We start from the raw sequence: 16853 nt of genomic DNA on the forward strand, positions 1-16853 counted from the left end.
TCTATAAATGAAAATGGGAATATGATATTCTTAAAAAGCCTGCAGTCTACATTTTACCCATGGTTTGCAGTGCAGTCTTGTAAGACTTTTCTTAAAACATAATGACATACAAGGCCGTCTCTCCTCTGCATAGGTCTCTCTTGTGATGCTTTGACCTTAGGCTGGTAGTTCAGAGTATATTCAATTACACTTAGGGAGCCTCTACAGAGGAGAGAGTACAAGGCCCCATTTATATGGTCTTGGGTACTGGAGACAATACTAACGAGCTTTAAGGCGCGAAAAAATTTATGCAAATTAGTCTGACGGTAGATTGAATCTACCGTCAACCAATTAAGACCTGTAACATAACGCAGTTCTCACATTCTCCTGACCAAGAATATAACTGATATAATTAGTTAATGGGATTTTCGGTAACACCTCATGCATTGATAAATTCCCACGAGCACACGCAGTGTACGTGATAAAACCACAGCGCGAGGATTCTCGTCTAGTTCGCGTGAAAACTTTTTTTTGGAATAGCCGGCCATTCACGCTTTTCTTGCAATTGAGCCCCTTCCCCTGTTTCAAAGACTAACGTAACATTAAACAAATCACGATAAATTTAAGCAAATACACATCATCAAAGACAGCATAAATTTGTTTGTGTGCTAAGGGCATTTATTGCACAGTAAAACACCAACAATTCGTGTCGTCATATTGAAATATACCATCGTCCATCAGTCTTGACAGTTCTAATAGGCTAATAATACTGAAAGCGAGTTATGGAAAAAATGAAAATTCGTCAATTCATGCTAATCGGCTGGAATTGTTCGCAGTATAACAATGTGTAACAATTGATTGAAAGTCCCGTGTCTATAGAACAGCAGCAAATTCATTTAATGATGGGCGCTTTGCTGGATCGTCAGAGGTTAATTTCTTCGCCACTTTCAGAGAAAGCGCTGTTGCGGTAGGCAATAAATTTAAAATTTTCAGCGCAATCTTTCCGAAAGAAAAGACATCAGAAGCTACACTTTGCTGTCCTTTTCCACTAACAATTTCTGGCGCGATATGTGGGTAAGACCGCCGGTATTCTTCTTGTGCGGAAGGTGACAAATCCATCAATGGTTTTGGGTTGGCAATGCGTCGCGCTTTCCCAAAATCAATAATTACGGGATTCCATTGTTCTCCAGGTTTTTCCAGCACAACGTTGTTTGATTTGATGTCGTTATGAACAACACCGGCTTTGTGCATATGATTGAGAGCGTCCATTATTTTTTTCAGAATTCCTATCCAAGAAGGCTTGTCAAGTGTCCCCTTTTTGATAACCTTGTGTAATGTTGAACAAGAGTTGTTCTGGCCATGGAACTGAGTTATCAGTCGCAGCGGCAGTGATTTAGTGATAACTCCAAATAGTAAAGGCAGTCCACGGTGGTCACCGAGCTGGCCAATCATTTGAGCCTCTCTGAGAACTTCTTGCTTTATGTCATCCTGTGACCTTGACTGCCGAGGCTTAAATTCTTTTACTGCTACCGAAATCCCTCTGTAGTAGGCCAGGTAACACGTGCCAAAAGATCCACAGCCCAAAAAAATTTCTGATCTCACTACTTCCGAAGGATTTATCTCTTTCAATGGTGCAGATACCCGGGTTCGAGCCTCGTCCGATTTCTTGGTTTTGGAGGTTGATCCAAGAACATCTACCACGACCGGGCTTTTCTTTGCTTCACAATGCTTGGCCGGTTTTGGCTCAGCAAAACCTTGCTCTGGCTCGGGAAGCTGACAGCTCATGGACGGTCGCACTGCTTCGGCAACAACTGCAGGTTTAGCTTCTGACTCGCGAGCAAGCTCAACAGCATTCTTGAGACATTTGGCTTTCGCCTTCTTATTCCTCCATCGTTTCTTTGCTTCAATCCGAATGCCTTTCATCTTCTCTCTGTCTACGAGTTTCTTCCGCTTGTTTCTCGCCATTCTCCTTGCTTCCAACACCCACAGAAATGAAAGGAGATTGAGACGAACACGAAATGCAAAATGCGTTCAAAGAGCAGCATACGATCAAATCTTACTCAGGAGCAAATGCTACAATCATGTTTTCCGGCTCTTATTGATCGTTTGTTCCGGCGTGTGAGAACTATAATCCCTTTCAAAAAGATCGAGGATCTGCTGTGGGGTAGTGGGAGTCGACAGTTCTCAAACAAAAAGTTTAGTAAATATAGAAACTGAAGAAAGCGAAAACAAAAACAGCGATCAGGAACCCGAAGAATATCATCCAACTAACGTTGCACTACTTTTCACGGCAAAGAGATAAAGAAGTTATTCAGTGCCCCCTCCCCCAATAAAATACTAATTGTCTGTTCCGAATCATTTGTGTGATTGTGCCAAACTGACAGATGTCATTCCATTTCCCCTACTTGGCAAAGCCCTCTTTTCGCAACACAACATTGTGTATAATCGCAGAGCTACATTCAAGATCTGAGTTTTTTCGGGGGCCTTCTTTGGTTAATTTCGCATTTTGGTTTGGAAGTGATGGCCTTAGTGGTATATAAGACACGCTGTGACCTTTGCCTTTGCTCCTTCAACATAACGGCTGCGCTTCTGCGACACAGACTTGTAAAACACAGCCAAGCGGAAACGGTTTCATTTTTGCCCTTTTACAAAGGCGAAGAAGTCGTACAGCTTCCGCGAACAACCAAGAAAGGACGCAGGTCGGCGACCTATAAAGAATGGATCGGGGGCCTTGTGGATAGCATGAATTCCTGTTTACATCCCAAAGCTCCTGGTAAGAGCAATAAAAACCCTATAGATAACCTTTGACCAGGCTCAATTTTCGCTTCAATGGTAAACCTTTTCCCATGGGAAACGAAAATTAGCGAATTGCGACATAAGAGGACATAAGAGCGATGCTAAAATTGGGCCTGATCGCAGGTTATCCTATAGACGAGATAATAAAATCTCTTGCGAAGTAAATCTATGGAAGTGATATTAGATTGAATCTATTTGCAGGAATATGGTACTTCCGGTCGAGAAAAAAATACCATCATTGTTTCAATAGTAGGTACGAGCTCAGGTAATACGTTGAAACGCATTAAAAGTCACCAATTCAAATCGACTCACGAATGAACTCCTCTTTTGGTTTGACCATTTTATTTGAATGCATGGGAAGCTTTCAATACTTAATTTAACATACGAATGACATGGGAGACGCACACTTACTAGTCCAAAAGGAGAGCATGATTAAGACTTTTTTCGGGGGGAAGGGGGGGGGGGGCAGCAGCGAGGTATCAATCCTGCAAGGTTTGGACTCTTATGACTCCTCCTTTACTGGCATTAGGTAAATGGTGTCGCGTGGAAAGATATGACGTGCCACAAGAATACTTCCAGGCTATGCTGGCGGATATGCCAAATGCATTCATCAACAGCATACGGGAGAAGAGACATCTACGCCCCCCTATATGGAGGGAAACCTCCAAAGTACTGTCGTACAGGGATTATCACATTAGCGATCTGGTTGACGCCCTACAGAAACGGAGCGGCGTAAAACTGCATATAAAAAAGGCTTACCTGGGAGACGAGGAGATATCTGCATTTACCGAAGAACAAGATGGAAGAACCGCACTTGAAGCAGCCAAAGCAAGGGCACACGAACGTACTGCGAACAAATTTCCAACGCTTCAAATTCAAATTGTTGTGGGACGTGGTGAAGGAAGGGCTACAAGAGAGTTTGAACTGTTGTGGTGGCCGGAAATGTTCTCGACTAACAGGCATGGAAAATTAACACTACGATTTTTTGTGTCGAGAGTAAATTTTTCCTAAAATACGCAATTTCCAGTTACAAATAAACAAGAGGCCATGTTTATTTCTCGGATATGAGATTGCGAAAAAAGTATAACGTCAAAACACTGTGTAACAAGACGCTACAGATGTTAACTTTATGCAATGACAAAACAATTTGGTGGAATATTGATGTTTCAGTAGCAGTTCCGAACGAAAATAAAGGAAAAGAAAGAATAGTTTAAGAATAGTTTAAAGTTAGTTGAAAAGGAAATTATATTCTGCCCTCAGATAACAACAGCTCAAACGAACTGACCACCCAAAAAAGACAGAATAGTTTAAAGTTAGTTGAAAAGGAAATTATATTCTGCCCTCAGATAACAACAGCTCAAATGAACTGACCACCCAAAAAAGACAGAATAGTTTAAAGTTAGTTGAAAAGGAAATTATATTCTGCCCTCAGATAACAACAGCTCAAATGAACTGACCACCCAAAAAAGACAGAATAGTTTAAAGTTAGTTGAAAAGGAAATTATATTCTGCCCTCAGATAACAACAGCTCAAATGAACTGACCACCCAAAAAAGACAGAATAGTTTAAAGTTAGTTGAAAAGGGAATTATATTCTGCCCTCAGATAACAACAGCTCAAATGAACTGACCACCCAAAAAAGACAGAATAGTTTAAAGTTAGTTGAAAAGGAAATTAAATCAGCAGGAAACAAAAGATAAATTTTGGTGTGAGATAGCAACAGCTCAATTTGAACGAACTGCACCGGAGCATTGTCACTGCAAGCTAAACAAACTAAATTTACACGCGGGCCCAATCAAGAATCTGAAGCATAAGGTTTTTCCGATGCAAGTCCATGTCACTGTATCTCCACGCAAAGCTGTTGATACATGAAGGGCCCCTCTCCAAGAAGTCTCTTGCTGCCATGATAACACCAACTCCACAGCTCCCAGCACCAATCATCTTCGAATCATTCACTCTTTGATCTGGCATTCCAAATCGTTTGAAGTGGTTGCAGTTTACCCAAAACTTTGTTTGGAGGGTCGCATGAGATGGATACATAAGCAGTTCCAACAAATCTTTGATTGTGGGAAGGGTTGTAAATGGGGGAACATATCTTAGTCCATCATCAAAGTACATTTCCATCCTTGACAAATTGACATAAATCAAACCCCAGTGGTTTGGCATATGGACTGGGACTAATATTTGCTGGAGGGTGTTGAAATTCTTCAATTCAGATGCTGTTCTCGCCATCCACTTTTTCTTGAAATTGATGTCGGGTGCTTTCATCCAGTCATAAAATTCTGAAGGAAAGTAAAGTGTATTGTCATTTCCGTTCATTCTTGCTTCTTCTAAGTACTTTCCTATGGAAATGTCTATTACAAAACTGTCAATATACCTTTCCAATGCAAGATCTGCAAATGAAGTAACGTCAATACTTTTCTTTCCAAACCTAAGGATTATATTAGTGGCTGGTTGGTGCCAAAGGGCTTCCTGAATCCTCACTAAATCTGGTGATGAGCACCTCAACTGGTTGAGCCAATTTGCCTCAGAACACACCTTATGTCTAGTATTTGCTATGGTGCAAAACTGTTTCAAAACTGATAATCCACGTTCGGAGAACTGTCCAATACCCACTATGTTGATACCAGATGGATGGTTTCCCTTATTCGTTTCATCATCAAGAAGCTTTTCAGCTTCCTTGACAACATTTTCACAAGGGCGCATATTCAATGTGAACGGGTCAGAAATTGTTGTAGCATCACGAACTGGATGAAGACCAGAGGACGGTTTACTTGATATAGGTGGTATTAGGTTGAATAGTGCAGCCACTTCCGCTCTTGTGGTGGCTTCATCCATAGAGACACGTAAGGCAGCCTGGTTTGATCCATCAAGTCGCCCTCCTTCAGTGATGGGAGAAAAACAAGAACTTCCACTGACAAGCGATTCTGCTGACATATCATCGATGGTGTCTTCACAAGTCACCTGCTCAGGTGTTTGGTGACTCTGAAACTCTGGAACAGTATTTTGAGGGACATCATTCTGCAAGGGAGCACATAAATCGGCCTCTATGTTGGAGACATCTTTGGCAAGACCCTGTGGTGAAGATGTTACATCCTCGATTTTGCAGTCATCAGAGTCCTCATGCATTTCTTGTTTGGGCTTTGGTGAACTTTGACTTTGGCAATTTTGCATCACACTTGCAGGTACATCATCTCGTTGGTCATTGCCCAAATTAGCGGGGAACAGGCTTGCAGGAACATCATTTAGCAAGTCAGTGTTGAGAGGGGGTCTTGGTTTACAAAGATTCTCTTTCACACCCTCTCTGATAGATGATTGCTCCGTATTATTCAGTACATGATTGGCGTATTGTACTTCCCAATAATCATGATCATACTCCAGTAGTCTTGACAAATCTTCATCGCTAACTTTGGTACCATGATCAGCAGTGTATGTGTATACCAGTAAGTCATTTCCAAACATTTGGTTAAATAAGTCACAAACAATCGTTATCCAGTTTCTTTTCTCCTTTGTCCATGATTTCATGTCAATGCTTTTCCAGCCACATCCACGGTAAAAAAACTTCTTCTTGCCTAAGGAGGGACACACAATATAAAATCACACTCAGTAAGTAAATTTGGTTAGCAAAACAATGAACTTCAGTCATGCAGCAAACGCGAATCAGCTGCATATAGCAATGGAGTATAGGACACCATCTCTGCATGAAACAAATTATAATTTTTCTTCCTTCTTTTTATGCAATTCTGGCTGAACCAGTTTCACACCTGTTGCAGCTCTCTGTGTAAACTTTTCAAATTCAAATACATTTTGATAAAATAAACATAAAAAAGAACCCTCAACACTAACCTGAAATGATGCATTCCCTTGCTTGTTGGAATGAATACCGCAGTGACAAAAGCATGGTTGTATACCAGTGAGTAAGGATTTGGTTCACTGAAAATGAATGGAAATTTTCACTTGCTTGTAGCAATTCCATTTCAACTTGGATGTATTACAACAACAACGAGTAAAGTGGGACTATGAGGTACATCTACTGGGGTTAAACCGACAAGTCAGAACACAAATATTCAAATTAAAACTCTGCCCCTATGTGACCATTTCAAAAGGCAGAACGTCATGTCTAATTTACAAAAGCTGGAGATAAAGCAGTTTCCATCAACATTAAAATTTGTGTATAAGTGTTATTTTTCAACAATGGAATTTACTGATTGCAAATAGGTGTTTAGTTGGCTGTCCAGGCATTCTACGACACCATAATGTCAAACATGAATCACTCGTTTCTACAAGGGTATGGTTAGTTGCAAAAAAAGACTTTTCAATAAGTTTTTCATGTAGCTGTAAACCATAGCTATAAAGCAATTTTCCATGGTTTCAATAACTAACTTTCATTTTTTGTTATTTCTATATGTTTAAAATTTATGCATACTTACAAGATTGGCCTTGTCCTGAACAATCATGATTTGTGGCCCTGGAATACAACTGCCTGTGTAGCTTGTGTGAAGACTCAAATCCTTGGCCAGAATATTTATATAGGGAACGAAAATGTCGCAACAGCATTGCACTGTGGTCCACGACAAGATGTCCGTAGTCCCCTGTGCCAAGGTGATGGCCAAATAATTTCTTTAACAGAAATCCCCACTCTTTGCACTGAAACAAAGACCATGAATAAATGCAAAGTCATCTTCCAATATGCTAAGACAATGGTTGAATGGGAACTTTCACAACAATTCCTGATTACTACAGTAGCGGCCCTAGGGATAGCAGCACTTGTGCACAAATACTGTAATTTGGTAAATGAAGGACTGTCACTACTACAAAGGCCAGCAACTCAGTTACAAAAAGAATACAATGTTTTGAAAGTGAAGAGAAGAAACCTAGAACCTCTGTGTTACCTGGCATAATGTTGGATCACATTTTTTGCAATGCCTTTTGTCAATGATACATCAACAGTAGCAGCAATGGTTCTTCATGCCATTAATAACTTAAAATTCTAGTTCCAGCATGGGTATTATTTCCTATACAAAGAAAAATACAATAAATTTGTAACCCCCTTACAAAAACCCCTGTCTTAAAAGCCACAGAGTATTTTGTTACCTTGACATCATGGATGTCTATCAACTGTTCCTCATGCTGATTAAATACTTTATCACGTATGGTAAGGGCAATGTCTCTCCAATCACAACAGACCTGAAATTAATATTTGGCAGGGTTATTATTCAGTTGAAGACCAGAGCCATGCAAATGGTTTTTTTACAGAGGGGCATGCAGGCATACCTGCAGATCTGAAATAAATCATTATTGCTACGATAAGAGATTTGTAGATGTCTACTTGTACATGTATGTTTAGGTACTTCTCCTACATACATACACACATAAACTTTATTTCACCTTTGATTTACGGAGTAGCCATAAACACTAATATCTCCAAGAAGATAAATGTCCTATGCTAATAATTAACTCCCACTCCCTACTATACAGACATGTACATGTTTACAGCTGATCATAATTTAAAATTTAGTTGGCTGATATAACATTTAAAATCATGGAGATTCAGGAGTATTCTCAAATTGCCAGGTAGGCTATCCCATGCTTTTGTGGCTGAGTATCTATAGGAGTGTAGGTCATAGGCAGTAGAAAGCGGCTCAGGAAGACTGAGAATGTTGGTACCTCATAAAGAATAGGGTAAACACATTTTTAAGTAGACTGGACAATTTGAAATATTTAGACATTTAAAGAGTACAGTTAAAATGAGCTTTTGCTCATGATTGGCCTTAAAAAAAGCTGGCATTTCCACCTTAGAAAACTTGTATAAGTGAAGGCTAATTAACATCTGATTTTACTATTTCAATCACTAACAGAATGGATCAGGCTTGACAAATCAGACTAAAGGGAATGGTGATAATAATTTCAATCCCTTTTTGATGCTTAAATGGTAACTGAAATCTTAGCAGCATCACGTTCCTTTCCCAAACTGTGACTACTTCTGAGAACAAATTAAAGGAGGTCTTCAGGCTCACATATTGATTAGCTTTGCTTAAAATGGCACTCACTGGTCAAAAATTTTAAAACTGCCTGTAACATACAGGGTAGTACAGCTGTATTTGAAATCTGAACTTCAAATGCCGTTTGTCTCATAATAATAGTTTACCTTCACAAAAAACTGAATTTGAAGCTCAGCTGCATATGTTGAAAAAGTATCATCCCTGGTGTGTTCTGGTAGCATTTCTTTCTTCGATTTCTTCCTCTTTTTCTGCTTTGGCTTATTAACTGGCACCTGGCCTTGTGCTAACTCCATGTACCTTTCATCTGCTTCTCTTTGCTTTAGAGCCCAATACTCTTTATGGTTTTCCAGAAACAATTTAAACTCTAAAAGATAAAACCAGTGCAGATTTAACTTTAAGAAATTTGGCTGTCATAGCAAAATGTACACTTTACAAGGGCTTTTTGTTTGTACCATAGACAACTTTTCTGAAAATTCTTTTACAGTAATCTGATTTTTACTCCTTTCGAAAAATTGTCTCTTCAGGGGTAGGTATCACATATGGATGTATCTTCTGACCAGAACCACAAAGTACACACCACAGTTTTACACATCTTGTGTACAACTTTCCATGTCAAACTGCACAACAATAAAGAATTACAACTAAAAGCTAAAGTTTGTTTGCAAGATTAGTACCTTTTGTGTCCTCTAAGTTGACTGTTTCTTGTCCTGAGCCAAGATCACGTACAAATGTACCTTTTTGGAGTATCTCATTTATGAACTAGAAAAGGTGAAAATAAGTACTATTAGCTACTTTCACTTTCTATACCAGAACAAATCAAGGATTATAGGACTGCATTCGACCCATCAAGTTGTTCTCCAACCAAGACAAAAAACAAAATATTTTTCACAGTACAAAAATTTATACACTGTAATATGGTACATTAGAACTTGATTCATTGTCAGTTTCCAAGTAAAAAGTCAAGACCTACCACAATACGCTCTTCGAAGAAGGTAACATAGCCTAAGATCACTTGTTCTGATGAACCACGGTTTTCCTGGAAGTATTTTTTCACTTTTTCAAGGGGTAGTGATCTTTCAACAATTTCCTCAAAATTTCTCAAAATTGCTCTTTCAGTAGATCCTGTGACAAAAACAAATAAAGGTTTATGAGCTGATTTACATTAAGAACAATATTATTTTGTTATTATGAGAATCCTTTGTCATAACAAAATTGTAATAGTGCACACTGGAAATAGGTTACTTAATTCATGTAGACAGCCAGTGAGGCAGTCAATACAGAGACTGTCAATGACTGTTGGTTCAGCTGACAAGAATGCCAAGAAAAAAAACCTTTAAGATTACTGTACCAATTATTATGCCCTATGGACATTCCTATTTATATTGTATCTTGTACTGAACTATACCTGAGAATGAGGCCACATGTATGTTTGCTCTTTCTATAGATGTTTGTTGTCCTTTCCTTTCTTTGACAGTGACAGGGGGAAACCCTCTGCAGTTTTCAGGCCCATAATTAGATAAAGCTTCATTTAACTTGTCGAGGCTTCCAATACGATGGGCAAACAAGCCTAGGGACCCCAAAAGCTGTTCACAGTTCCTCATTTCACAATGCAGAGAACACAAATTGACATTACACAAATCTTCCTCAAGAAGAAAGTTGAGGTCATCTCGAAGACCAGAACCTCTGGAAGATAACAAAAGGGAGGTTGGACTGGTACTTTTTTTAAGCCTGTGATTGAGCAGTTCATTAGATCTTGTAGAGTGCAATGTATACCAGTGACACATTATGTTGAAGGCAACAGAAGAAAAGTATAAATGGTATAATAAACACAGCTACTGTAGTTAACTAGTTTGCTATAATTACAAGAGTCTTATAGGATGTTTATGAATTGAACCAAGCCGATAAAACAGATTAAACCAAAGCAACACATACCATGCTCTTGGCAGTAAAACAATATTTTAACACACACTGTGCATACCATGTTGCAAATGTGGCCCAGGTTAAGGATGTGTAGAATTAAATACACATATAGTACATGCAGGTACCTCAAAAGTTAACACACCCTCAGAGTCTGGTTATATCAAACTTAAGTAGCTTGTCATGGAAATACTAATTTTAAAGGATCTTCAGGATACAGAATTTGGCTGTAACAAGAATGCCTTCTGGAATGTAAGCTTCAGGAATGTACATAAAATAAGCTTTCCAAGTTGGACACATTATTTTGGCTCATGAAACAGTGATGGTTTTCACCTTGAGATATCAGATATTACTTTTTGTTATGGCCTGTAATGCAAGAAAATATTGGGGAGTATAACGTACAAAAAAGAACCTTGAGTTCATAGATATGTAGCTAGGCCGAACTATATAGTCATGTAACATTGTTCCATCTATACATGTGCGTAATGATAATTATTATAAGTGCTGGAATTTGGTCAATTCAGGGCCTATCCTTTATGTGGGTGAGTTGAACTTGTAATAATTGTGCTTTTAGTTACCTTCCAATGTTAGCTTTTGATCTTAAGCAATCTAAACATGCCTCATCGGGATCAGCTCCATGTGATGTACAAGCCTTTCATAAATAAACAGCAAAAGATTTCAAGTTCTAAATATCACACAATATTACAATTGGGCATAGCTAGATTTATTCACTTACATCTGAATTGTAAGCCAGCAATTACTCTATATGACATCAATATGAATGGCAGAAGTCAATAATTGTTATATTCAATACAATAACTAGGATATGCATACTGTATTTAGAGATATTGTTTACCCTAATAGCATCGCAATAGGCACAGCATTCAACATTGTAGCCTTTTCCACCAAGAGTGAAGTCCTCATCATTTTTCTTATTCAGAAGAAGCAACAGGGCTTTGTAGTCCAGAGTTACTGTAAAAAATTTGTACTTGAGGTGTTAGGGACACTTGTACTGATAGCAAAGTATAATACAGTGAGCCCCAGCTCACTTAACACCTCTCACACATAAATGCACAAACATCATACAGAAAAATCAATGTGTTCACCACTCTGATCAAAGGAGAGCTTGGAACAGAAGGTCCAAGTTCATTTTGTTTGCATTCAAGATACACATCTAACGGAGTAATCAAAGAATTTTGTAATACCTGTGAACTTGATTTTGTACTTTCTGCCATCCACTACAATGCCATGTTTTTTAATGCAGTTCTTCTGGGAATTTAGATTTCTCAGGAGCTGCTTTAAATTGTCTCTAATTTGGAAGTAGAAAAATACATAATAAGTGTACTCAACAACTAGGTTGTCTGCAATGCAATTGCTCACAATACACAGTCAATAACATTCACTTGAAATTTAAAAAAATAAGATTGTCAGCATGCAGAAGGCCGATGGGACACCATATTTACTCAAAAAGTGTGCTCCTCCCAGATACGCTACATCAAACAGCCCACAAAATTTAACAAGTGCTACAGGGATTTTTCAAGTTTTCAAATGCCCCACATGACTACAGCACAGACCTAGAAGGGTTTACGTGCAAATTTACGTGGTGCTGACATTGACCCAGGCCTTTGAATTCCAAAGGAGACTAACACTGACATTAATTGCAAAGTTGAAAAGGTAATTTAACTTATTTTCTTTATTTCAGTTAAGCACTTAATTATTATGATGTGTATGCACTGACCTTTTCTCTTTACAGTTTGCTATAGCAAGTGGGTAGATGGACAGTGCACTCTCTGAACTCTTGTTTGCAAAGCCAATGGGAGCTACACCCACAGCTACCTGATCTCTGCCTTTTGAAAAAAAATATAGGATAAATAATATTTTGCTCCCACATATATAGCTTCTTCAGAATCATAACATATATCAATTCAGTGCCTTAGAGAAAACCTGGCACTGATATATAATATACTTCTGTAAAGATTTTTCTGTATACATAATCCAAACAATGACCATTTGAGCAATCAATAGTAAAGACAGCTATATCCAGCTTGAAAGCACTGCAGATTACAGATGTCAGGTCTGAATGTCTAAGACAGAAGTCGACAGGCCATTACTGTATTTATTTGAATAACTGCCCACTCTGAAAGCCCAAAAATTATGAATTAGCCCCCACACCCACTGACTCCCAACATTGAAGGGGCAGCACTGGTGAATTCACTCATTGCCATTATGGATTATGCCATTATTATGCCATTATGCCATTGTTATGTGGATGAGATAAAAAAAAGTGGATAAGATAGAGAAAGATATAAAAATCGAGTGAGAAATGTGAACCTGACTGACAGTTGCTCAGATTTTTGACCCAGTCAATGGACTTTTATATTGCTTATGCTTTGTTCGTGGTAGCTATTGCACTTTTTTCCATTATTTTGAAGCAAAATGAACTTGTTGCCCTTTATTTTGTTATTATCCAAAAATTAATGTCCTTACTAACTAAAAATGTTGAAAAAATAATAAGCGCCCACCTGAAATAAGTGCCCAGCCTTAAGGTCCCAAGACCAAGGCAGTAATTCTAATAAATATAATAGCTACATGGCAATTAAAGGCAAGCCGCAAAAATAATATTTTTCTTAAACTTTGGAGTTCAAGGCCAAACGATTGTTTTGACAGCATTTAATTAACCTGTCAATTGTTGTCAAAATGGACAAAGACCAAAACAACTTGTACACACCTCCAAGAGGACGGCCATCAAGCTTGATATTAAATTCCATATCCTCAGTGTCATTTGAGAAGAGGCGCTGTTCTCGGATGGCCCACACCAGCACTGCACTTAGGTCTACATCACATGCATCAAAATCAGCATTCATCCTGTCAATCTTCAATGTTTTCCTCACAACAGAGAAGATAAGCTTCTTGATGGCTCTGATCTCATTTTTCGTGAGCAGCACAGGTGTCATCAGATTTCTTAACAAGATGGATATAATTATTAAAAAACAAAAATTTAAACTATAGCATAAGTTATCCTAATGTACTAATGAAATTCGACGGACACACTAAGTCTTGCTTGAAACTGGCAGGCAAATTCTCCTGTACAAATTAATGTCAATGAGTGAAATGGAAATCTTCAAACATGCTCTTTTCATCTTAAAATACAAAACTTACAAACTTACAAAACTCAAACAACTGCAGTGAAACTCTATTATTCAATAACCTTGAGCAGCAAACTGTACTATGTGTTTGAGTGTGTACTTGTTTAAAAACAAACCAACTGGGCCGCATGACATAATGATTTTGTAAGAGGGAACAGGGTGGGGATGACTAATTACAAAATCTCATGTTTCAAAAGGGGTTGGGAGGCTTATTAGAGAAGGGGAGCTTATTACAAAAACCAACTTTCAAACAGGGGACTTATTAAAACCAGGGGTTGTTGACAGAGATCGGGGCTTAATAGAGCTTTTACATGTACTACTTCCTTATATATACATGTACGAGGGCTGTTCTGCAATAATATGTAATTAAATTTTTTTAAAAAAAAAGTGATAAAAACGATGTACAGGTGATCATTCACAATCATCAAATATTCCTCAGTAATTTATATCGTCACCTTAAGTTAATTGATTTAATTAAGAAAAGAAATAAAATTAAGTAAGAATGTATACTCACTCCACTCTTTCCAAGCTGCGTCAAATTTAGCAATGTCTGCCACGCCGAGTCAGGAAGCCTTGACTGAAGCTTAAAAAACAAAAGCGCCCAATCTGGAACTCTCATGGATTTCATAATTCGCCCATAGGTCGACGATGATAAGAGATCAGATAAGCCTTTCTTGGGACCCTTGGCATCCAAGACCATATCCACGACCTCGGAAATAGTATCTCTCACTTGCTCTTTCTCGTTTTCATTTCCGAAGATAAACGCGTTCCCCAACACAGAAGATACTGACTCACGATACTTCTCACTGACGTCGTTGAGGGAAGCCATCACCTGACTGCATTGCTTTGCTATTTGCCTCTTTTTCGTCGTCGATCCTAGTGGACTGCTTTTAATTTCTTCAATTGAACTGCTGCTTGTCGATGGGGATGTCGGCGATGATCGACCCGAACAAGTCAGCGAGGAACAAAACGATTTCGTAGACTCTGGAGAAGATATTGATAGCGAGATGGAATCACCCAGAGTTTTTTCTTGTACTTGAGACTGGAGATTTCTTATCTCGGCTTGGAGTGCGTCCATCTCAGCCTTGAGCGGCTCGATTTGGATGTTGCTCTCGAGTTGATCGAGGTAAACCATTTTCCCGCCAGAATCAACTTTGCTCGGCGACGTCAATGGCTCCAAATCAAGGGTGATAGAATTTATAATTCTTGCGACCGACTGGAAGGAGGGCGAACTGATCAGACCATCAGCTGGAATTTCCCTCTGTCTTAACAGACCAGCACATAGGCCAAAAGACGAAGCCACGCATAAATTTCTTGGCTGTCTGTTCCATCTCGATAAATTGGCGGGCTCGAGTTCGCGCGAAGCGATTACTTTGACTTCATCGGGAAAAATCTTAAATACGCCATTCTTTAAAAAGTCAACTGGTCTCGTTCCCCCACATAGTTCTTTCGTCAAAACATACCAATTCTTGTGCGGGTCAAGGAACGCGCTTGTGACCCGTGCAAGACGCGTAGAGCTGAACTCCGATGGCACTGGAGGAGATTGTTCTTCCTCCATGCCGGTGCCGTGGATGATGTCGAAATAAAATACATGATTGCTTTGAAACTTAAATTTCCCGCCTGAGTAAAATATTACCACTGCAGTCAACATTTAACTTTTAGACCCCGAGTGGTACCTTCGTGTTAATGGCGACGTACAACAATGGTAATACGTCACCTTACGCATCTATCGCGCGTTACGTGGTTGAGCGTGACACATTCTTACGAGGCAAAGCGTCGCGTGGAATTAGTATCGCTTTGCAATCCTTTATTTGCCATTTTGATTCATAATTTGCCTTTTAAAAAACGCTGGGATGTTTCCTCTTGAAAATGTATCGCATGTATACAATCATGCTAACTGATGAGCAATATCCTTCGTATAGTACAGACCATGACAGATATGACCGGACATTGCTCAGATCGCAAAGAGCTGAACTTCGGTCGCTTGATTTATAAAAGGTTTTCGGTTTTTGAAAAAGCACCAATCGTCAGTCTCCGCTTTGCACGCGTATTCGCGAGGCTTTTTCTTCCATCCTCGCACAGCTGGTCATCTAGTGAGATCTACTTTATCGACCTAATCCAAGAGACTAATTAGTCGGCAAACACCTCTTCACCGTATGTTAAAAGACATCTTATGTCATGTAATTACAACGTTTGAATGGTTACAGATCATCTCCCGAATCCTGTGGTGATTTTTTTCTTCCGATAAAGCTCCTTATGGGTGGATGGATTTGGATCATTTAATTGTGAGAATTAGTTCTTTTAATGGTAAATACATATTGAGTTCCTGGTGCTAGATCTCATTAGGAAATTTATCTTTTAGTTTAATACATTTTGTGTTGAAAAGAGTTAGGGGTGAAATAAAAACCAAAGAGGGAAGGGAGGTCATGTCAACATTTACTCCAATTTTCAACTGGTGAATATTAAGAGGAGTCTTATTTGATCGTAGGTTACCATCCTCCACTACCTTTGCAAGACCATCCAAGCAGGCCCATTTCCTGACCATGTAAAGCTATCTATTTATTGTCAATGTACTCTCAATTAAACATTTAAAACCCAATCTTGTGTGTTTTTTTTGTTATTTGTGGAAAATGTATGCTTATCACTTGCATGATGCATTCTCTTGAAGCCAAAAATAAAGTCATCAATGCAAAAAGCAACAGGGAACCTGGGATGGATGGAGCTGGGGAGAAATCAGGCTTGGGGTTCAGGTTTACAAGTACAACCTCTGTGACACTCTTCTCCACAATATTCCTTTGTAGGTCAGTTTAAACTTAATGTAAAATAATTGTCGAAGCTATCTTTATTTACATACAATTTACTGTGATGAAAATTAAAAGCATAAAGTATAAAGAAAAGAATTGATTATCATTTCAAACTTAGAGGCAGTAAAGCTTTCACGGTGTCTCAAGACAGATACTATTAGAAAACAATTGCAAGGGGTTTGGTTACAATAAGAGATCACCTTTGTCATA

At 38.8% G+C, this 16853-nt stretch overlaps 3 protein-coding genes across 3 annotated transcripts; 1 reads left to right on the top strand and 2 right to left on the bottom strand.

Annotated features, from left to right (window-relative positions):
- Positions 1–369: 369 nt before the first annotated feature.
- On the bottom strand, positions 370–2142 carry LOC145494782 (uncharacterized). The gene has a single exon (XM_081474353.1). The coding sequence runs from the start codon at positions 1942–1944 to the stop codon at positions 853–855; it is 1092 nt and encodes a 363-aa protein (XP_081330479.1). The 5' UTR covers positions 1945–2142; the 3' UTR covers positions 370–852.
- A 71-nt stretch (positions 2143–2213) lies between these two features.
- LOC145494865 (uncharacterized) lies at positions 2214–3955 on the top strand. The gene is made up of 2 exons (XM_081474430.1): positions 2214–2752; positions 3305–3955. Exons 1-2 carry the CDS (start codon positions 2500–2502, stop codon positions 3784–3786), a joined length of 735 nt encoding a protein of 244 aa, XP_081330556.1. The 5' UTR covers positions 2214–2499; the 3' UTR covers positions 3787–3955.
- Positions 3956–4463: 508 nt separating this feature from the next.
- Positions 4464–16006, bottom strand: LOC145494695 (uncharacterized). The gene is made up of 14 exons (XM_081474253.1): positions 14355–16006; positions 13422–13657; positions 12432–12540; positions 11899–12002; positions 11550–11665; positions 11272–11345; positions 10182–10459; positions 9747–9898; positions 9451–9535; positions 8923–9140; positions 7869–7961; positions 7205–7421; positions 6621–6707; positions 4464–6346 (listed from the first exon to the last, which is right to left on the bottom strand). The coding sequence occupies exons 1-14, from the start codon at positions 15488–15490 to the stop codon at positions 4554–4556; spliced, it is 4698 nt and encodes a 1565-aa protein (XP_081330379.1). The 5' UTR covers positions 15491–16006; the 3' UTR covers positions 4464–4553.
- Positions 16007–16853: the final 847 nt, after the last annotated feature.

This window comes from Orbicella franksi, chromosome 8 (assembly GCF_964199315.1).
Source record: "Orbicella franksi chromosome 8, jaOrbFran1.1, whole genome shotgun sequence".
Classification (NCBI taxonomy): Eukaryota; Metazoa; Cnidaria; class Anthozoa; order Scleractinia; family Merulinidae; genus Orbicella; species Orbicella franksi.